Source organism: Caloenas nicobarica, chromosome 4 (genome assembly GCF_036013445.1).
Source record: "Caloenas nicobarica isolate bCalNic1 chromosome 4, bCalNic1.hap1, whole genome shotgun sequence".
Lineage (NCBI taxonomy): Eukaryota > Metazoa > Chordata > Aves > Columbiformes > Columbidae > Caloenas > Caloenas nicobarica.
Window position 1 is genome coordinate 76,202,866 of NC_088248.1, and position 16,245 is coordinate 76,219,110.

General features: G+C 54.5%; 2 protein-coding genes across 2 annotated transcripts in view; one reads left to right on the forward strand and one right to left on the reverse strand.

Annotated features, from left to right (window-relative positions):
* Positions 1-868: 868 nt before the first annotated feature.
* On the reverse strand, positions 869-9,512 carry MAVS (mitochondrial antiviral signaling protein). The gene is made up of 6 exons (XM_065633761.1): positions 9,202-9,512; positions 8,905-9,079; positions 7,647-7,873; positions 6,112-6,697; positions 5,223-5,377; positions 869-4,741 (listed from the first exon to the last, which is right to left on the reverse strand). The coding sequence occupies exons 1-6, from the start codon at positions 9,316-9,318 to the stop codon at positions 4,088-4,090; spliced, it is 1,914 nt and encodes a 637-aa protein (XP_065489833.1). The 5' UTR covers positions 9,319-9,512; the 3' UTR covers positions 869-4,087.
* Positions 9,513-9,876: 364 nt separating this feature from the next.
* The window catches only part of PTPRA (protein tyrosine phosphatase receptor type A), a 122,296-nt gene continuing 115,927 nt past the window's right edge, over positions 9,877-16,245 (forward strand). The window contains exon 1 of the mRNA XM_065633088.1: positions 9,877-10,163. The gene's annotated coding sequence lies outside the window, so the exon portion shown is untranslated. The remainder of the gene's footprint in view (positions 10,164-16,245) is intronic.

The following is a 16,245-nucleotide window of genomic DNA, read 5'->3' on the forward strand; positions in this document are numbered from 1 at the left end:
CTCAGCTGTTTGCTGCGCCGAGAAACACCCTCCCCGTCTTCACCCTCAGCCTACTCTGAGGTCCTAGGAAGCCCATCCTCTAGACCAGGACCTGTGCTTGCTCCAAAATAAGGACAGAAAATTGTCCCCAAATTCTGTCCCGCCTCTTCTTCCTGATGTAGACTGGTGGCCTCGATCTCGCCGTGGCAACATGTGAAGCCGTTAGTGCCCTTCAGAGCATTTCCTCTGGTTTCATAAACCTCCTGCTCCTCAAGACGCTGACACAGCTCCAGCCACCGCTGGGAGCAGCTGAGAGGGGTTTTACCTGCCCCTTGCACCAGATTTGGTGGCTCTCGGCACTATCTGAACCGCCCCCCAAACCCTGCGAGGTCACCACTCGTCTCTGGGATGCTGGAACGGGAGGTGTCACCCCACTGTGCGCAACAAACAACCCAGAATATCAAAGTGAGGGTTTTACCAGAGCTGGCGGGCTGAGGAGAAGGAAGAGGTGAGGAAGCTGAATTCCCAGCAGACGCTCAGGCAAAGGTTCTCTGAAAAATCCAAACACAGCTCCATGGCGAGGAGAATGTTCCAAATCCCACAGAGTCGCTTGAAATCGCGTATGGCAGAAGTTGTACCAACACCTTTCTCTGAAAACATCTATCTTCTTAAATGGGAAAACCAAATTGCAGCCACCCTCCCAAAAAAAAGCAGAGGATGGATGTTCAGATCCTTCTTTGTGGCCTCCACTCCCTGAGCAGGTAAGTCTGGGATTTAATTCTCCAGCCAACTTGTAGGTGAAAACTTCCCTCACTCCATAGAAGCTTCAAAAGCTGAAATCCTCCCCCCTCATCTTACACACACGCACGGCAACCTCACGAGTTGAGTGTCAAGTGGCAAATGATTTTATTATACAGTTAGTAAAAAGCTTTTTTAAAATTTTTTTTTTAAAAGATGTGCAGGGACACAGTTCCCTGCAGGCTTACCTGGCGATTACACTTTTAAAGTGCTACGTTACACCCCAAAAATGCCGGCACTTCACAGCAGAAAAATGAATGTCTGTTTTTATCGAGTCTGAAGTGGCGATAAACCAGCTGTTTCACAAGAGCGACTCAACGCGAAAAGGCAAAACACACAAACCATTGCTAAAATGTAGTGGGAAAATACATGAAGAATTTTGCAGGCAAGTGAAGCATCAGAGAAAAGGGCCTTGGTACGGATGCTGCTGGTTTGAGATCTCATGGATCACACAGAAAACGTGTGGAGAAGGCACACACCCCCGCTCTTTAACCAAGTTTTGGATGCATTCTGGAGAGGGTTATGCAGGCTCACGTACTCTGCTTTACAATGTGTATTCTGCTTTATTTTGGTGCAATATTCAGTAGTAAACATCAGCCTTTTAAAAAGGTGAAAGGATTTGGGGAGGTTTCCTTACTGCAAATAATAAAGTGCAATTCTTAATGCTGAAAACTGCAGCTTTCACGGGGAGGTGACAGGTCCCTACGAAGCCTGACAAAATTATGAAAGGTGAGGAAAAAAAATAAACAGTTTACTGGGAACAGGGAATCCTGAGTCCTTCACCCCACTTGTGGGCAGGTTTTGGACAAGTCACCTCATTGTCTTCAAATGGGGAGAACAGCCCCCACGTCCCCTCTGCTGGCGGAGGAGGTCAAGTGTGGGCCCCTCAGGACAAGAAAGGCCTTGAGGTGCTGGAGCGAGTTGAGAGAAGGGAACGGAGCTGGTGAGGGGCTGGAGCACAAGTGTGATGGGAGCGGCTGAGGGAGCTGGGGGTTCAGCTGGAGAACAGGAGCTGAGGGGAGACCTTCTGATCTCTGACCTGCCTGAAAGGAGCTTGGAGCCGGGGGGGTCGGGCTCTGCTCCCCAGGAACAAGCGCCAGGACCAGAGGAAACAGCCTCAAGTTGCACCAGGGGAGGTTGAGGTTGAATCTTGGGAACAATTTCTTCCCCAAAGGGCTGTGGGGCATTGGAACAGGCACCCAGGGCAGTGGTGGAGTCACCATCCCTGGAGGGGTTGAACAGATGTGGAGATGAGGTTCTCAGGGACATGGGGCAGTGCCAGGGGCAGTGGAACGGTTGGACTCGATGGTGTTGAGGGTCTTTTCCAACCAAAAAGATTCTACGATTCTTTAAAAGCTCCATCCCTACCTCTGACAGATAAAACACTCATCACAGAGCAAGCACTGAACATCTCTGGTTTGCCTGGAGAGCAGCCCTGTCAGATCAAAATCAACCCTTCGCTGTCACAGATATTTATTGTCCTCATCATTTACATGACGGCTGCACTTTGCAGCCAGGTCCTGGGGAGCTCATCTCCAGCAAGCAGGTCGTATTTTGGGAAGCTGTGACCGAACGGCAGGAATCCAGGAGGAATAAGTTACTGGCCACAGTAAAGCAGGGAAGAAGCAACAGCCTGGACATCAGCGCCAGGCCACTGCCACGGTTTAAAGCCCACGGCATCCTTGGGGCTTGCTGGATCCAAACCGTGCCAGCCCATGGCACGAGTTCTGTGCAAATTCAGCTCCCATGTTGCCCCCCCAGCATATCACAGGAGGGTGGGAACACCCTAAAGCCTGCACGAGCATCTTTAGAGCTTAAAAAAGAAAATCCTCTAGCTACAACAACCCTCTAACTACATAAAAATAGTTTTGCTACTTCTGTACCCCTGTGATTTTGGGAGGGATTAGATCAGGAACAACCTGCAGCTGCAGAAGTGGGCAGCAGGGCTGGTGATCACTAAACTCCACCTAGAGCTAGAACTGGTGCCAGCAGGAACTAAGCGGGGCTGCTGCTGCCCCCAAACGCTGCCCTGGGCAGGGGGAAGCTGGGGATATTTATCTGGGTTTGAGGAATTTATCTTCGAAATCTTGCAGCCCAATCCCCTCGCATTCCAAGCTGATCCCTGGGGGGCAGCAGGGAAATGACAGACTGCAATTTTAAATGCAATTTTAAACCTTCAGGATAGCCCAGAGCATCTTGACCACTGGCTGTGGCCTCCCTGCATTGAACAGAATCAATCCCATTTGTGTCGCAGCCTGGACACAAGTTTCCCATATTCCTATCCCTTAGCACCAGGTATCGGGAAAAGCAAGAACTACATCCACCCTCCCAGCCAGGTGCTAAAAATACAGCCTAAAGATCGAAGACGCCCAATAATCCTGTGTGGGACCAAGTCCACTTAACACTGGCTTTGTGTGAAACGTTCCTCTTAAAGCCATAATCCCCCTTTCCCTGGCCGGAGGGGGGTGAAATAAGGTTGATCCTCGAGAAAGCTGGAGAGATGTGGATCTTTCCTGCTCCTCAGCTTCATCCCCAGGGTGTCAGTGCCCATCCCTGACCCTCAGGAGTGGGGAGGATGCTCCGAAGCAAAGCACTGAAGCAGGATGACAGTTCTTGGGAGAGGGGACAGCTCACATGTGCTCTCCCTTGGCACTTTTTCATCACAGGGGTGTCTCTTTGTCACAAACGAGCGTCACTTGCTGCACGGGGTCCTGCCCGCACACCCAGCACCATGAAAAAGCAGCAGTAAAAACAGACAAAGGTCCCCGCAGCAAAGCCGGAGACACTGAGTAATACAAATTCAACATGAGGTGAAGGCTCCTGCACAGACCCTCGGGCAGGTTTTCAAGCTGAGATGAGCAGAGCCAACACAATCAGCTCCACTTTTACAGATCTGCAAAACCTCTCCTGGCTGTGCTGCCTGCAGGGACCCGGAGGGTCACCCTTTGGACAATCAGAACATGTTTCCCTGGGGCCTCCTGGGACCAAACAAGGAAAACGTGGAGAATCACCATGAGGACTTTCTTTTTTGACTCAAGGGATTGCTCCCAGAGTGAGATCCTCTCTGTGGGTGTAAAAGGAGAAGGCTACAGACAAGAAGACAGTTGGGAAATGGTGGGGGAACAGACCCAAACCCAACAGCATCACACAACCAAGGCCCCTTCCAGCAAAACCTTCCAGAAACAGATTTAACAACACCCCTACCATCCCTGCCGCTGCTCCTCAAGCTTCAAACGTTGGCCAAATCCCTGCTCCGAAGAGGAATCGCCGAGGCTGAGCGACGGTCGTGGCATCCCCCTCCGCTCCAGCGCTATTTCCGCATCCGAGCGTACACCAGGAACGCCAGAGCTGAAATCACAGCGATGCCCACGGCTGGAACGAGGTGTGACAGGGACAGTCTGCTGCTGTCCCCACAGGGGACTGTGACCTCAGACGAGTCAAAAACCAGAGGGTCTCCGAGGGGATCTTCTCCATCTCGGAGGTCGCTGCCCGCCCTGAGCTGGGTGCTGGGGTAATGGTCCACACGGACCTCATGGGTGCCCAGGGAGGTGCTGGCCCAGCTCAATGGGGAAGAGTCTCCACTTGCTCCAGGTTTCTCCTTTTCCCTGGCGTTTTCATGGGCTGCTGGAGCAGAACATCCCAAGGAGACTCTGGAGAGCGTTTCTCCCGAGCTGGAGCTATCCGTGCTCACCAAGAGCAGGTCGCTGCTGAAGGTGAGGCTACTAGATGACCTGGAATGGTGGCCACTGGGTCCCTGAGAGCTTGGGCACCTGCCAGCCACATCTGGGCCCTCCCCAGCCGTGGACAGGAGGACACCCGGCTTGCTGGGCTCCACATCCCTCTCCACGCTGCTGCAAGACACCCAGATGGTTCTGGCAGAGCTCACCCGGGATGCCGTCCTCCCAGACGTGACTTCAAAGCTTCCTGCGACTGTCGGAATAGGGACCGCCGAGGCTGGGAGCACCTTTGGGAGACAACGAGAGGAGGTGGGTGCCGCGGGGAGCACCCGCATCACACCACAAACCCACTTCAGCACTCAAGAACCACGTCCACAGCCACTAATAGTGAGTTCAGGTCACGGGTAACTGCCAGGGCTGGGAGGGTGAGCTGGGCAGGGAGGTGTTTGGGCTCTGAGGAGATACAGGAAGGAGAAAAGGGGAGACAAACTGCAAGGAGAGGGGTGGAAAGAGGCACCTGGAAGCCAAGAGACTGACTGGCAAGTCAAAGAGGGGAAATATGTAGTCAAAGCCTGACAAACCTTGGCTCCCTTCTCCCGTGCTCCAAAATACAGTATCCCCATGGGGACATGAACACAGTGGGGAAAAAAAGCCTTGAATAAACCACCACCAGCTCAAAATCTTAACAGTGCAGCACAAAATCTTCTAGATGGGGGAGTCTGCAAGGACCTGAATGCAATGCAAGTGGCACCAGGAAAGGTCACTTACTTTCTCCTCCGTGGGCACCGAACAGGGGCCGCTGGCTGTCTCCCCCGCGGGCCGTTTTTCTTCTTGCACGGGAGGCTTCAGGGAGGTGTCGCAGGACAGGGAAGCATCTCTGGGCACAAGCGTAGCAACCAGGGTAGTTGTTTCTGTTGAACTGTCTGTCAGGGAGAAAACAAAAAGGTATTGTGTTAATCACAAGACCTAAAAGGTGAGTTTTGCTTTTCCTCAAGGGTGCTGCAACAGGATCCTCCTGGAACTGAGGAGGGTTCGTGGGGAGCAGGACCCAGCATGACCGGGTGCTGCCTGTGTCGCCCTGGTTCTGCCACGGCACTCGAGCTCTCCCGGTAGGTGCAGCTAAACCAGATGGCACCAGCAAAACCAGTACACCCAGTCTGTTCCTCCCTTTAAGAGCAGGGTGTCCCCAGGTTGCTGAAATAGGCGGTGCAGACATTTAACTGGCAGAAATGAGGCAAGTGCCTCTGCCAAGCCTTGGGCATGATGTTAGGCAGCGAGCAACAACAACTGGAGGAAAAACCCTGGGAAAACAAGCAACTGAGCTGGATTTCTGCACAACCCAACCTCGCTCCCCTCCTGGGGGAGGTCACTGCGCCCAGGGATGGGTGACATGAGCAGAGAGCCGCTCTCTGCAGCACCAGGAGTGTTCATGGGCCACCAAGGCAGACACAACCTCAGGTTGTCCTGTACCAACAGCTGCAGCTGCCACCGTTCTTTGAGAGAGTCCCCATGGCCTCCAGTGGGGCTCTACCCCACACCTGCACCTTCTCTGCCACTCTCCATCCTCATTGTCAAGCAGGATGGGCACCAAGCAGCACCTACAGCCCCAGTCCCCATCAGCACAGCAGATACATGGCTCTGCGGGAAGCAAACCCACCTCTGTCTCCTTCGTGCTCTTGCAGCATCTCAACCCGCTTCTGCTCCGCATCAAACTGCTGCTGTATGAGCAGGGGGGCACGCACATCCACGAAGCTGCTTGGGGGCCTGTCGTGCTCGGAATCAGGCACAGCCTGTTTTTTTGGCGGTGAGTCTGGGGGCTGCAGCCCCCCGCTGCGAGCAGATTCCTCCGGCCTTGGGGGCAACTCAGTGGAGATGTAGAAATTCTCTTCAGGCTCGTTCCTGGGCTGCTGGGGGCCACCAGCAGCACCCGCAGCCCTCGGCAGCAGAGAGCTGCCCAGACCCAAGCCTGGCGCGCCGCGATGCAGGTGGTTGGCGTTCCCAAAACACCCATTATCCACACACACTGGGTGCTGCTGGCGGCTCAGCCAGTCCCGGCCCTGATCGGGGGTGGTGGCCGATGGCACAGCCACGGTGCCTGCCCTGGGGGGTCCTGCTGCCACCTGCACAGCCTCGGTGGGGTGTGGGAGATGCCCCTCTCCATCGTGCCCACCACTCGATCCATCATGGACTGTGCTCCCAGGCGGAGGTGGCTGGGGACTCTCTTGCTCCAGCTTTTTTGGGAGCTGGAAAGAAATGAGCTGTGTTAAATTGTTTTAAATACTCTGCTCTGGTGAGACCCCTCTGCAGTGCTGGTCCAGCTCTGGGTCCTCAGCACAGGACACACATGGAGCTGCTGGAGAGGGGCCAGAGGAGCCCCAGAAATGATCCGAGGCTGGAACAGCTCTGCTGGGAGGTCAGGGTGAGAGAGTTGGGGTGTTCAGCTAGAGAAGAGAAGCTCTGGGGAGACCTTATCGTGGCCTTTCTGTACTTGAAAGGGGCCCATAAGAAAGATGGGGACAGACTTTTGAGCAGGGCCTGTTGCAATAGGACAAGGGGTGATGGTTTTAAACAAAAGGAGGGGAGATTCAGGCTGGATATGAAGAAGAAATTGTTGGCCCTGAAGGGTGGTGAGAGCCTGGCCCAGGCTGGCCAGAGAGGTGGTGGCTGAACCATCCCTGGAGACATCCCAGGCCAGGCTGGACGGGGCTCTGAGCAACCTGAGCTGGTGCAGATGTCCCTGCTCATGGCAGGGTGGCACTGGGGGAGTGTGAAAGGTCTCTGCAACTGAAACCATCTGTGATTCTTTGATTTTATGAAATCGCTGTGCCAGGATAAGGGGCTCTGGGATCTCTGGGGTGTCTGAAACCCCAGCCCAGTGCCCCACATGAGTCTGGCGATGAGGGGTGTCTCCTTGGCCCAGCTCACAGGAGCTCCACATGGGATCAGGGAGCCCAGACTCACAGAGCAGACCCTGCACTCCCACCTGCGGAAGGGAAGCAGGAGAGGGGAGCAGCTATAGGGCCATATGTAGGCTATAAGTGACCAGATGCAGCAAATATGCAGTAGAGATCTGCAGCGAAAGGCTGCTTGGGGTGTCCCTCAACATCCCAGCCCTACCACAGGCTCCCCACCCACCAATGCGCCAGCCCAAACGGGACCTTTGTGTCCCCATCTGACACATGCCACGCTCACCGATTCCTGCACCGGGGCCCTGGCGTCCAGGTCTGTACTCGTGGTGGTGGCACCGGGCAGGAGAGGCGGGCGGCCACCGACGGGCAGGTCTCGGCACGGCTGCTCCACTAACGGGGCGCCCAGAATGGGGTTTGGCCCTGGGGACGGCGTTTGGGCAGCAATGGAGACGGCGGGATGGGCAGCGCTGGCTGCGGGAGGGGAGGAGGCAGCGGCGGGAGGCGCGGGACCTGGGGAGCCAAGGAAATTTGTGAGTGGGGACATGGGGGGAAAAAAACGAGGAGGCAGAGGATGAGTGTGGGGCTGAGGCAGCCCCTCGTGTGCCCCCGCTCTGTCCCCACAGCACCTTTCATTCATCCGGCTGCCCAGGGCAGTGGTGGAGTCGCCATCCCTGGAGGGGTTGAACAGATGTGGAGATGAGGTTCTCAGGGACATGAGGTAGTGCCAGGGGTGGGGGAATGGTTGTGTTTCTAAATTTTTTTTTTTCTTTTCAGATTAACAATAGAGAGCTATTCAGCTTATTGAGTGATGAGTTAAAGGCTGGATTTGTGGGGAGAGAGAGGAGATGGCACTTGGTGATCAGTGTTTCTAGCCGAAAATCAACAGTTCTATTCAAATTCCTAAGCTAGAAAGGCTGTATTTACACCTGGGTAGTGTGGAAGAGTCTGAAAAAGAGCCTGGCGTAACATGATCTCACTGGTGCTGCTTTCTGACAGAACGGTGGGTGCTCCTAACGTTCTGCAGATCCTGTTCCACACCTGCACCTGTCACTTAATTCATAGAATCCCAGAATCATTTTGGTTGGAAAAGACCCTCAAGATCATGGAGTCCAACTATAACCTAACTCTGGCACTAACCCATCTCCCCAAGAACCTCATCTCCGCGTCTGTCCAACCCCTCCAGGGATGGTGACTCCAGCACTGCCCTGGGCAGCCTGTTCCAATGCCCCACAGCCCTTTGGGGAAGAAATTGTTCCCCAGATCCAACCTCAACCTCGCCTGGCGCAACTTAAGGCCGTTTCCCTCTCATCCCGAGGGTCTCTTCCACCCAAAATGATTCTACGATTCCATCATCTTTCCATCTCCCCTCCAGGTGACAAACCCAGCCCAACGCAAACCAAACCGCCTTCCAACAACGACTCCACCATCCCCAGGCCGGGCACGCAGCCACAGACACCCCCAGGCCACCACGGACACCACGTTTGTGTCCCCATCTCCGCCAGACCCCCGGGACAGCACCTGGTGACACCAAAACTACCTACGGGCTCGCCAGGAGTCGTACACGTGCTGCAGCTCGTCGGCCAGATCCCCGGCGTTGTCGTGGCGCAGCGCGGCGATCAGGTCCTGCACCCAGCCCTGCCGGCACCGCAGGTGCTGGTAGAACCTATAGACGGTGGCGTGGCTCCCTCGTGTCTCCTCCCGCGTGTGAAGTTCGTCCTAAAGAAAACACAGAGCGGATCTAAGAGGTCTGGCTTAGAGGTAAGGCTTAACGTATAGAGGTTGCTTAACATATGGATGATGGAAGGAGCGCGGCAGGGCTCGGGGAAGCGGAGGATTACTCTGTCGGCGTCGGTCAGGCAGCTGAGGGAATCGGCCAGCGAGGCCACGCGGATGTTCTTGAAGTTCTTGAGGTTTTTCATAATGTGCTCGTAGACTTTGTCCTCGGCAAAACCCATCTCGCTTCAGCACCTGCCGAGGCTTGACGTGCGCGGCAACGCTGGGATTTTCTCGAGGAGCTTGGCCTTTTCTCTAGGAGTTTGGGCTTTCCTCTAGGAGCTTGGCCTTTTCTAGAGGGGGAATTCCTGGGCGGAAACCGCGCAAATTAAAACCACTCGGGTTAAAGTTCAACTCGCGACTCTCCGCTTTCAGAGATCCAAATTTCCTTCCGCGATTGCGCCGGACGACGCGCTGAGCCCGCCCCGCGCTGCGCGTCGCCGCCGCTGATTGGTTGCCGCCTACGCCCGTCGCGGTGATAGACAGGCGCTGTGCGGGGGAGCGCCGCCCGCCTTCTCCTCCCCGTTACCTCATGGCGGCGGGCCGGGAGCCGGGGCCTCCCCTCCAAAAAGGCTCCGCCGCACGGCGCAGGCACGGAGGGGGCGCCCCACCCCGGTACCGGCAGTGGGACAGGGGACAGACCCCCCTCCGCTACCGGCAGGTGGCAGCACCGTAACGGCGACGTCCCCGTCCCGGGCACCTGGCGGAGGGATCCCGCCGTGGCCCCGCCCCTGCCCCGCCCGGCGCTGTCAGCGCAGCGCGCCCTGCGTGCAGCCGCACCATGGCGGCGGCGGCGGCACCCGCGGGCGGGCGGCGGCGGCGCCGCTGAGGGCCGGCAGCCCCGCGGCGGGGTGCTGAGGGGCGGCGGTGCCTCCCGAGCCCCCTTCCCTCCCCTCCCCACCACCACCACCTCCCCCCCACTCCCGACCCTTTCCATGGTCGCGGCCGCCGCGCCGTCGTACCGGAGCCTTCAGGGCGGCGGCGGGAGCAGCGAGGGAGGAGGCGCGGGCCCGGCCCGGCCCCGCAGGTGAGCGAGCGGCCCCGCGAGGGGGAGGCGGCGGGGCCGGGCCCGGGGTTGTTATGGCGACGCGGGGGCGCGGGAAGGGGGGTGGGAAGCGCCGGGCGGGGCCTCTCCGGGCGGCGCCCACGCGTGTCCGCGGCCTCGCGTCCCCGAAGCGGCTCCTCGGCGGCTCTTGGCCTAGACCGGGGATTTAAGGCTGATTTTCGGGAGGGTGCGCCAGCCTCGGGGGCTCATGGCCTGCGCTGGCCCTTGGGAGGTGCCCCCACGCCAGGGCCGTGTCCCATCCATATACCCAGGGCTGTGTCCCCGCCGTGGTCCCCAGGGCTGTGTCCCCTCCCTATACCCAGGGCTGTGTCCCCTCCTCAGCGGTGTCACCGACACCCCAACTGGGAACCCACGAGCTCCCGCGCTCTCCCACGCCGGGGAAGCCGTGTCCTCCTCGCTTATTCCTGATCTTGGATGTCATCGAGGCTTGGAAAATGTGACAGGAAGGAAGGGAGGCTTTTTTTACCCCCCCCCCCCCGCCCCGTTTTGCTAAATATGGCCTGACGTTCAAATCCAAATACTGCCGTGAAAAAGGAATCCCAGCCCCTGTTTGTCAGAGGAGGGAAAAATGATGTTTTCTGGCTTTTGGGCTGCGAGGTTCCAGCTGGGAAGTTTCGCAAGGAGCAGCGGGGTCCTTGCCGGGAGCCTCAGGAATTCACTTTGCTTGTTCACAGGACGCTCTCCGCAGCATTTTATGCTAAAAAAAAAATTAGTCATCCCTTCTCTGCTTGTCCGTAGCTGGAGCTTGTTGCGAACATGCGGGACGCTTTGAAAATGTTTAGGGATTTTTCCTCTCCCGTGCAAGGATCTCTAGAAACAAACGGGACGTGGGCAAATAGATCTGCATCCCCAGCAGGAGTTTTTCACCTTTATTTTAATTCCTGTTGCTGCAGCGGCCGGTGGCAGGGAAGGAGGTGCCCGGGGTGGCTGCAGCCAGTCCAAGGAGCTGCCGGGTGTGCAAGGAGGATTTATGGCTCTCCCTGTCAAGAATCGGATGCAAACTCATGCCGTTATTCCCGCTGTGAGGTTGGGAAAGCGGCTTAATGATGAGAAAAGGGACCCTGGGGACGATCACGGCACTGCCAGCTCCCGCAATGACTTCTGCCGTGGCTGAGGTGGAAAGGCAGGAATTTTGGGGGGGGGCGCAGACCACAGGTTTGGGAGCTGGGGGGTCTGCGTTGGAGAGACTTGGTGTCTGTGCTGGGCAGAAAATTGGCACTGGTACCTTCCCCGTCTGTGTGTTGAAGAGGTTTTTGGGGGGTTTTCTCTAGGAAGCTTCGGGGCTTTTGCCTGATCTTTATAAAAACAGTTTGTTAAAGCCAGGGGTGGGGAGGGGGGGGATGCTGGGAGGTGCTGAAAATAGATGTTTCCCGTTTCCAGGAGCATTGCTGCCCTGGCGTTGGTGCGGCTGTATTGTTTGTGAGCTAATAGGACACATAGCTCTGCTTTGCTGAAATGTCACTCTCGAATAACTGATGCTTTGTGTGGAGCTGTGATACTGGTCCAAGTCCAACATCAACATCCTTGTGGAAGAGCAGTTTGAATTCCCTCTCTCCCCGTCTCCTCCAGACGACGACTGACATCTATTTTCCTCAAATCCTCTGTGTTTGCGGCAGGACAGCGGATCCCAATCCAGCACAGGTTGCGTGACCTGTGCCATAACCGCTTTGGGTAAGGCTGTGCTGAGCCACATTTGCGTGGTCGTAGTCTGCGTGATGCCTCAAAACCCTGTGGAGCGTGGGACGGGCGATTTTGGGTCGAACAGAGCGCCCGTACGCTCCCATAGTGTCAGGAGTAGTTCAGCAGACAAGCAAACCGCTGGCTGGTGCGTTACTCTTGGTGTTATACGGGAAGGAGCTCAGCCCTCACAGCCGCTTTCTGGTTTCACTCACAAATTGCATTTTCCTCTTGAAATAAACCAAATCCCCCAGCTTTCCTGTTGTGGTGGAAATCACTTGAACGCAACAAGGTCCGCAAGCATCTCCTGCGGACAGGAAGAAACCCTAGAGCGGAGAGGTGGGAAATGTCAGTGTTTTATCACAGTGGGCTGATTCATCTCCCTGCTCTTAACTCTTTCCCTCCTGTTTTTGGGGAGATCCAGCTGTTTTGCTTTCAGGCTCGGAGGCAAATATCGCCAGCTCGTTCTCTAACTGGATTGCAAAATGCTGCTGCTCTGTGCTGGGTTTTGTACGTTGTGTTGATGTGGTTTGGGGTGGAAAAGGGCTGGGCTGTTGGGGGCGTATGGTTATCTCAGTTGGATAACCGGAACATCGGCACTCACATTAGGAAGGATTAATATTTAATACATGGGGTATGAACCATTGTGCGTAATCACTATCTGAAGGGCTTAGGCAAAGATTTACCGATAAGCAGGCGATTCCCAAACTGTCCAGAATGATTTCTTGCGTCTTCCTTGGGAGCAGCTGGTCCTGGATATTGCTAGAAACTGGTCTGAGCCTGTTCTTCCTGGTGTCTCTCATATTTACAAGTGGGTAGAGTGGCTTTCATCACGAGTGCTTTCTTCTCATTAAACTCACAAAAAATGCTGGAAACACTTTTCTCAGATACAACTCACATGGTTTTCCCGTAAGCTGTAGTATGTGGCAGTGCTTGAAACTTCTGTGTGTAGCCAAAACTCATGGGGAAACGTGTCTTGGGCTCGGTGGACGCTGTCACTGTCACATCTGCCCAGCCGTGAGTGCGGAGCTGGCTCATTCCCACCGTTCTCTGGCTACTGTCTTCAGGAGGCCTTGAATTCCACCCGTGCCCCCAACCTGACTCTGGAAACCCTTGTGACGGCGACGCTGCTCCCCACGTTGACCCGTGTGGAGTTTTTTGCGGTGTAAGGTGCGTGTTTATGTCCCCCTTCCCGCTCTGCCGCGAGTCAAAACTCACCCAACTGAAAGCATCAGCCGTGGCCGTCAAACCCACTTTCGCTGTGGTTATGTTAATATGCGCGGTACTGTGGTGGTCGTGGTGGCTGCAGTTTTGATGGTGGAAATCAAAACAACTGAGTGTGGGTTGGGTTTTGGCATGTTGGTCACGGGGGGAATCCTGGTGGCTACTGTGACAGGTGCGGAAATTAGAAGTCTTTTAAAAAATGGACTGAGAACTGCTTTTTTTTCCCAAAATGCATGTGGGAGAACACCCTTTTTATTCCATGTGATCAAGATCACTTGCTTAGGCAGCGAGTGCTCTTTATTCCAGAATAATTTGTTGTCCTAATTCCTTCCTGTTGAAGCAACTCTATTTTGCATGGAATAATTAGTACTAATTTGGGCCTGGGATGGAAAACAAGAGCTCTCTGCCTTCAGAAGAAGAGGCGAGAGCATAACCTCTGCCTCTCCTGTGTGAGTCAGGTTGTGCTTTGCCATCCCTCCTCTAAAGCGAAATTAAAACCTGTCCGTGAGACCAAACATCCCAGGTTGGTAGGAGGGAGCAGGAGAAGTAGGTGTCACTGGTTTGAAGGTAACCGAGGACTTCTGCGGTGAGGGGGAACGGACCATCTTCTGAGGAACAAACCAACACAGATGTTCCCACCGCGCTGATGCGAAAAGCCCTTTCGGAGCCAGTCTGGTGTGTCGGTGGATTCCTGGCGCCCCAGCCAAGTACTTGAGACCTTTTTATTGCTGTAACGAGGACTTCCACATCCTGCCCCGCAGCCTGACTCGAGCCGTGGCTATTTTCTGGTCCTTCCGGGAAGACATCCCTGTTCTCCCTTCCTTTGCGTAGCGAAGGGAAGCCGGCCAAATTCCTTCCCTGCCGCAAATCCCCGCGTGCTTGAAGCAGGGGAGGTGCAGGGATCCTTCCTGCCTTTACCTGGGAAGCATGAGCTGAATTACAGCGTGAAGGTACCCGTCTCACAGACGGTAGGTTCATCGTTTCTGCTGGCCGGGGCGGTGAGCACCGAGGCCTCGTTTTGCAGAGCGCTGCTTGAACGTCTTTCCAGGCCGAGCCCTGGAGGCAGTGGAAACGGGGGATGTCTCGCCTGGAAATCCCAGGAGCCGTTCTGTGAGCGAGACGGGCTTCCCTCTGTCTGGATACTGCGGCTGACAGATGCTATGGGATTAGACGGGGAGTTTTAAGACCTGTGTTCATAACTTAGTGGTCCAAAATGCTGTTTGACACTCCAAGTTAGATGGATAAAAGCGTGTTAGAGGTGCTGCGGCAGCATACCAGTCTTAAAAACAGAGTTCGGCGTGTTCGAGCTTGTAGGTTTTGTGTATCCAAGTTAAGTAATAGGCGACAGGAAACCTTGATTCAAGTATGAATCAATCAATGCTGGATCGCTCTGCGGTGGAACCGGCCTCCCTTGGGCCGACTGCCTGCCCCTGTCATGCCTGATGTTTCGAAATAACCCCTCCAAGTTCCGATTGTTTGGATGATCTAAAATCCAGGATTTAGCTCGCTTTGGTCTCCACCCTGTTGATGGTGACCTTTCTCGGGGGCTGCAGGGAGCTGCAAACATTTCTGGTTTAACTTCTGAAGTTGGGATGGCTCCCGGGTCGGTGCTCAGGTGCTCTCTATCCTCCATGAGGTTGGGGATCTTCCGACCAACAGACAGCTTGTGGAGGGTTCCCCCAAAACTGATACCAAACCATCCTCGCTTGTCTTCTGTGCATCCAGCGTGTCTTTTTCTGCATCTGTTGTTTTTAGTGCACGGTCTGGTGGGCTCACGGAGGGTCGTCTTTAGCTTTGGTTGACCAGGTGGTAGGAAGAGCAGTGAGCAGAGGTGATGGGAATGGGATGGACTAAGTAGCTCTGGGTTTTTTCTGGAGTGTCGCTGCCCCTGGGAACACTGATAATAGCTGTAAATGAGTGGTTTGGCTGTAGTGGTGAAATTCATGGTACTTGCAAACCAAGAGGCAGATCCTCCTTTAATCCCAGGCACTGTGTGGGGTCCATCCCTTGCTCACGACCCCGCACTTTCAGAGTTGGTGTCTCAATTCATACCCTGGGGATTTCAAATGCTTCATTCACAAACTGCGGCTGGCTAAGGCCTGATATTACTAATTTGTGTTAGCAAATTACGTCTTGGTACATGTCAGAGAGTGTTCCGCAGCCAGGGAATAAATCTGTTCTTGGCCTCAATGTGTGTTGCAACCAGCTTGAAGTTCTGCTTGCACCCAGCTGGGCATCTCCTACCTCACCTAGGACAGGAAGAGATGGGAGATGGAGGAAGAACAAACTGCACAGACAATGAAATATGTTAGTGAAAGAAAAGCCAGGAAGGCAACCGGAGTCTGGCTGCTGGTGGCCCGAGAGACTCAGCTAAACCTGGGGACAGAAGGGACAGGTTTTATGCTCATGATGCTGTTAAAAGCTTCTGAAAGGCAGAAGCCGTCAAATAATAAATCTTGCTGAGTAAGAGAAGAAATATGAAGAACAGGATTTGCCTTTTTGTTTTGTTTTTAGAGGCATTTTAGTGGTTTATGAAGCTGCCAGCAGCGCTCTGGGGAAGGGCAGCCTCTCGTTCCATACAGCACAGGAGTATCCTGGCTCTCAACATGAAGGTTTTGAGGTACCATAACTTTTTATTGCAATAGTATATGACAAGATAGCACGCAAAACTTCCCTGCTGCTTAAAAATTTGAATAATGTATTTAACATGCCAGCAGATAATCACCTCACTTTTGTTCCAAAAGTGAAGCTTTTGTGAATATCTTTGAGAAGCCTGAAAATAAATATGTTCACAAGTGTTTCCTGGTGTTAACACGTAGTAGATGTCAGAGCCTCTAGATTTCACTTTCTTGCAAAGTGGTCACTCTGGAGAATGAAGACTCAGAAGTATAACTTTAGGCCCCCTCTCAGCTGTACATATTTAGTTAGTCTCTAAGTGGAAATATAGACTTAGTCTGCCCTTGTCCCTCTGCATTGCTGGATCAGAAGGTCAGTCTGTCTGTCTGTGGCAGCCCAAATGTTGCAGCTTCACGTCCATCTCCTAGAAGACACTAATGTCATCCGTACTAGGCCTGAATGATGAATTAGAGGTGAACGGAGATGAGTTAGAAATGAATAATAAATTGGAAAGCATGGATAATCC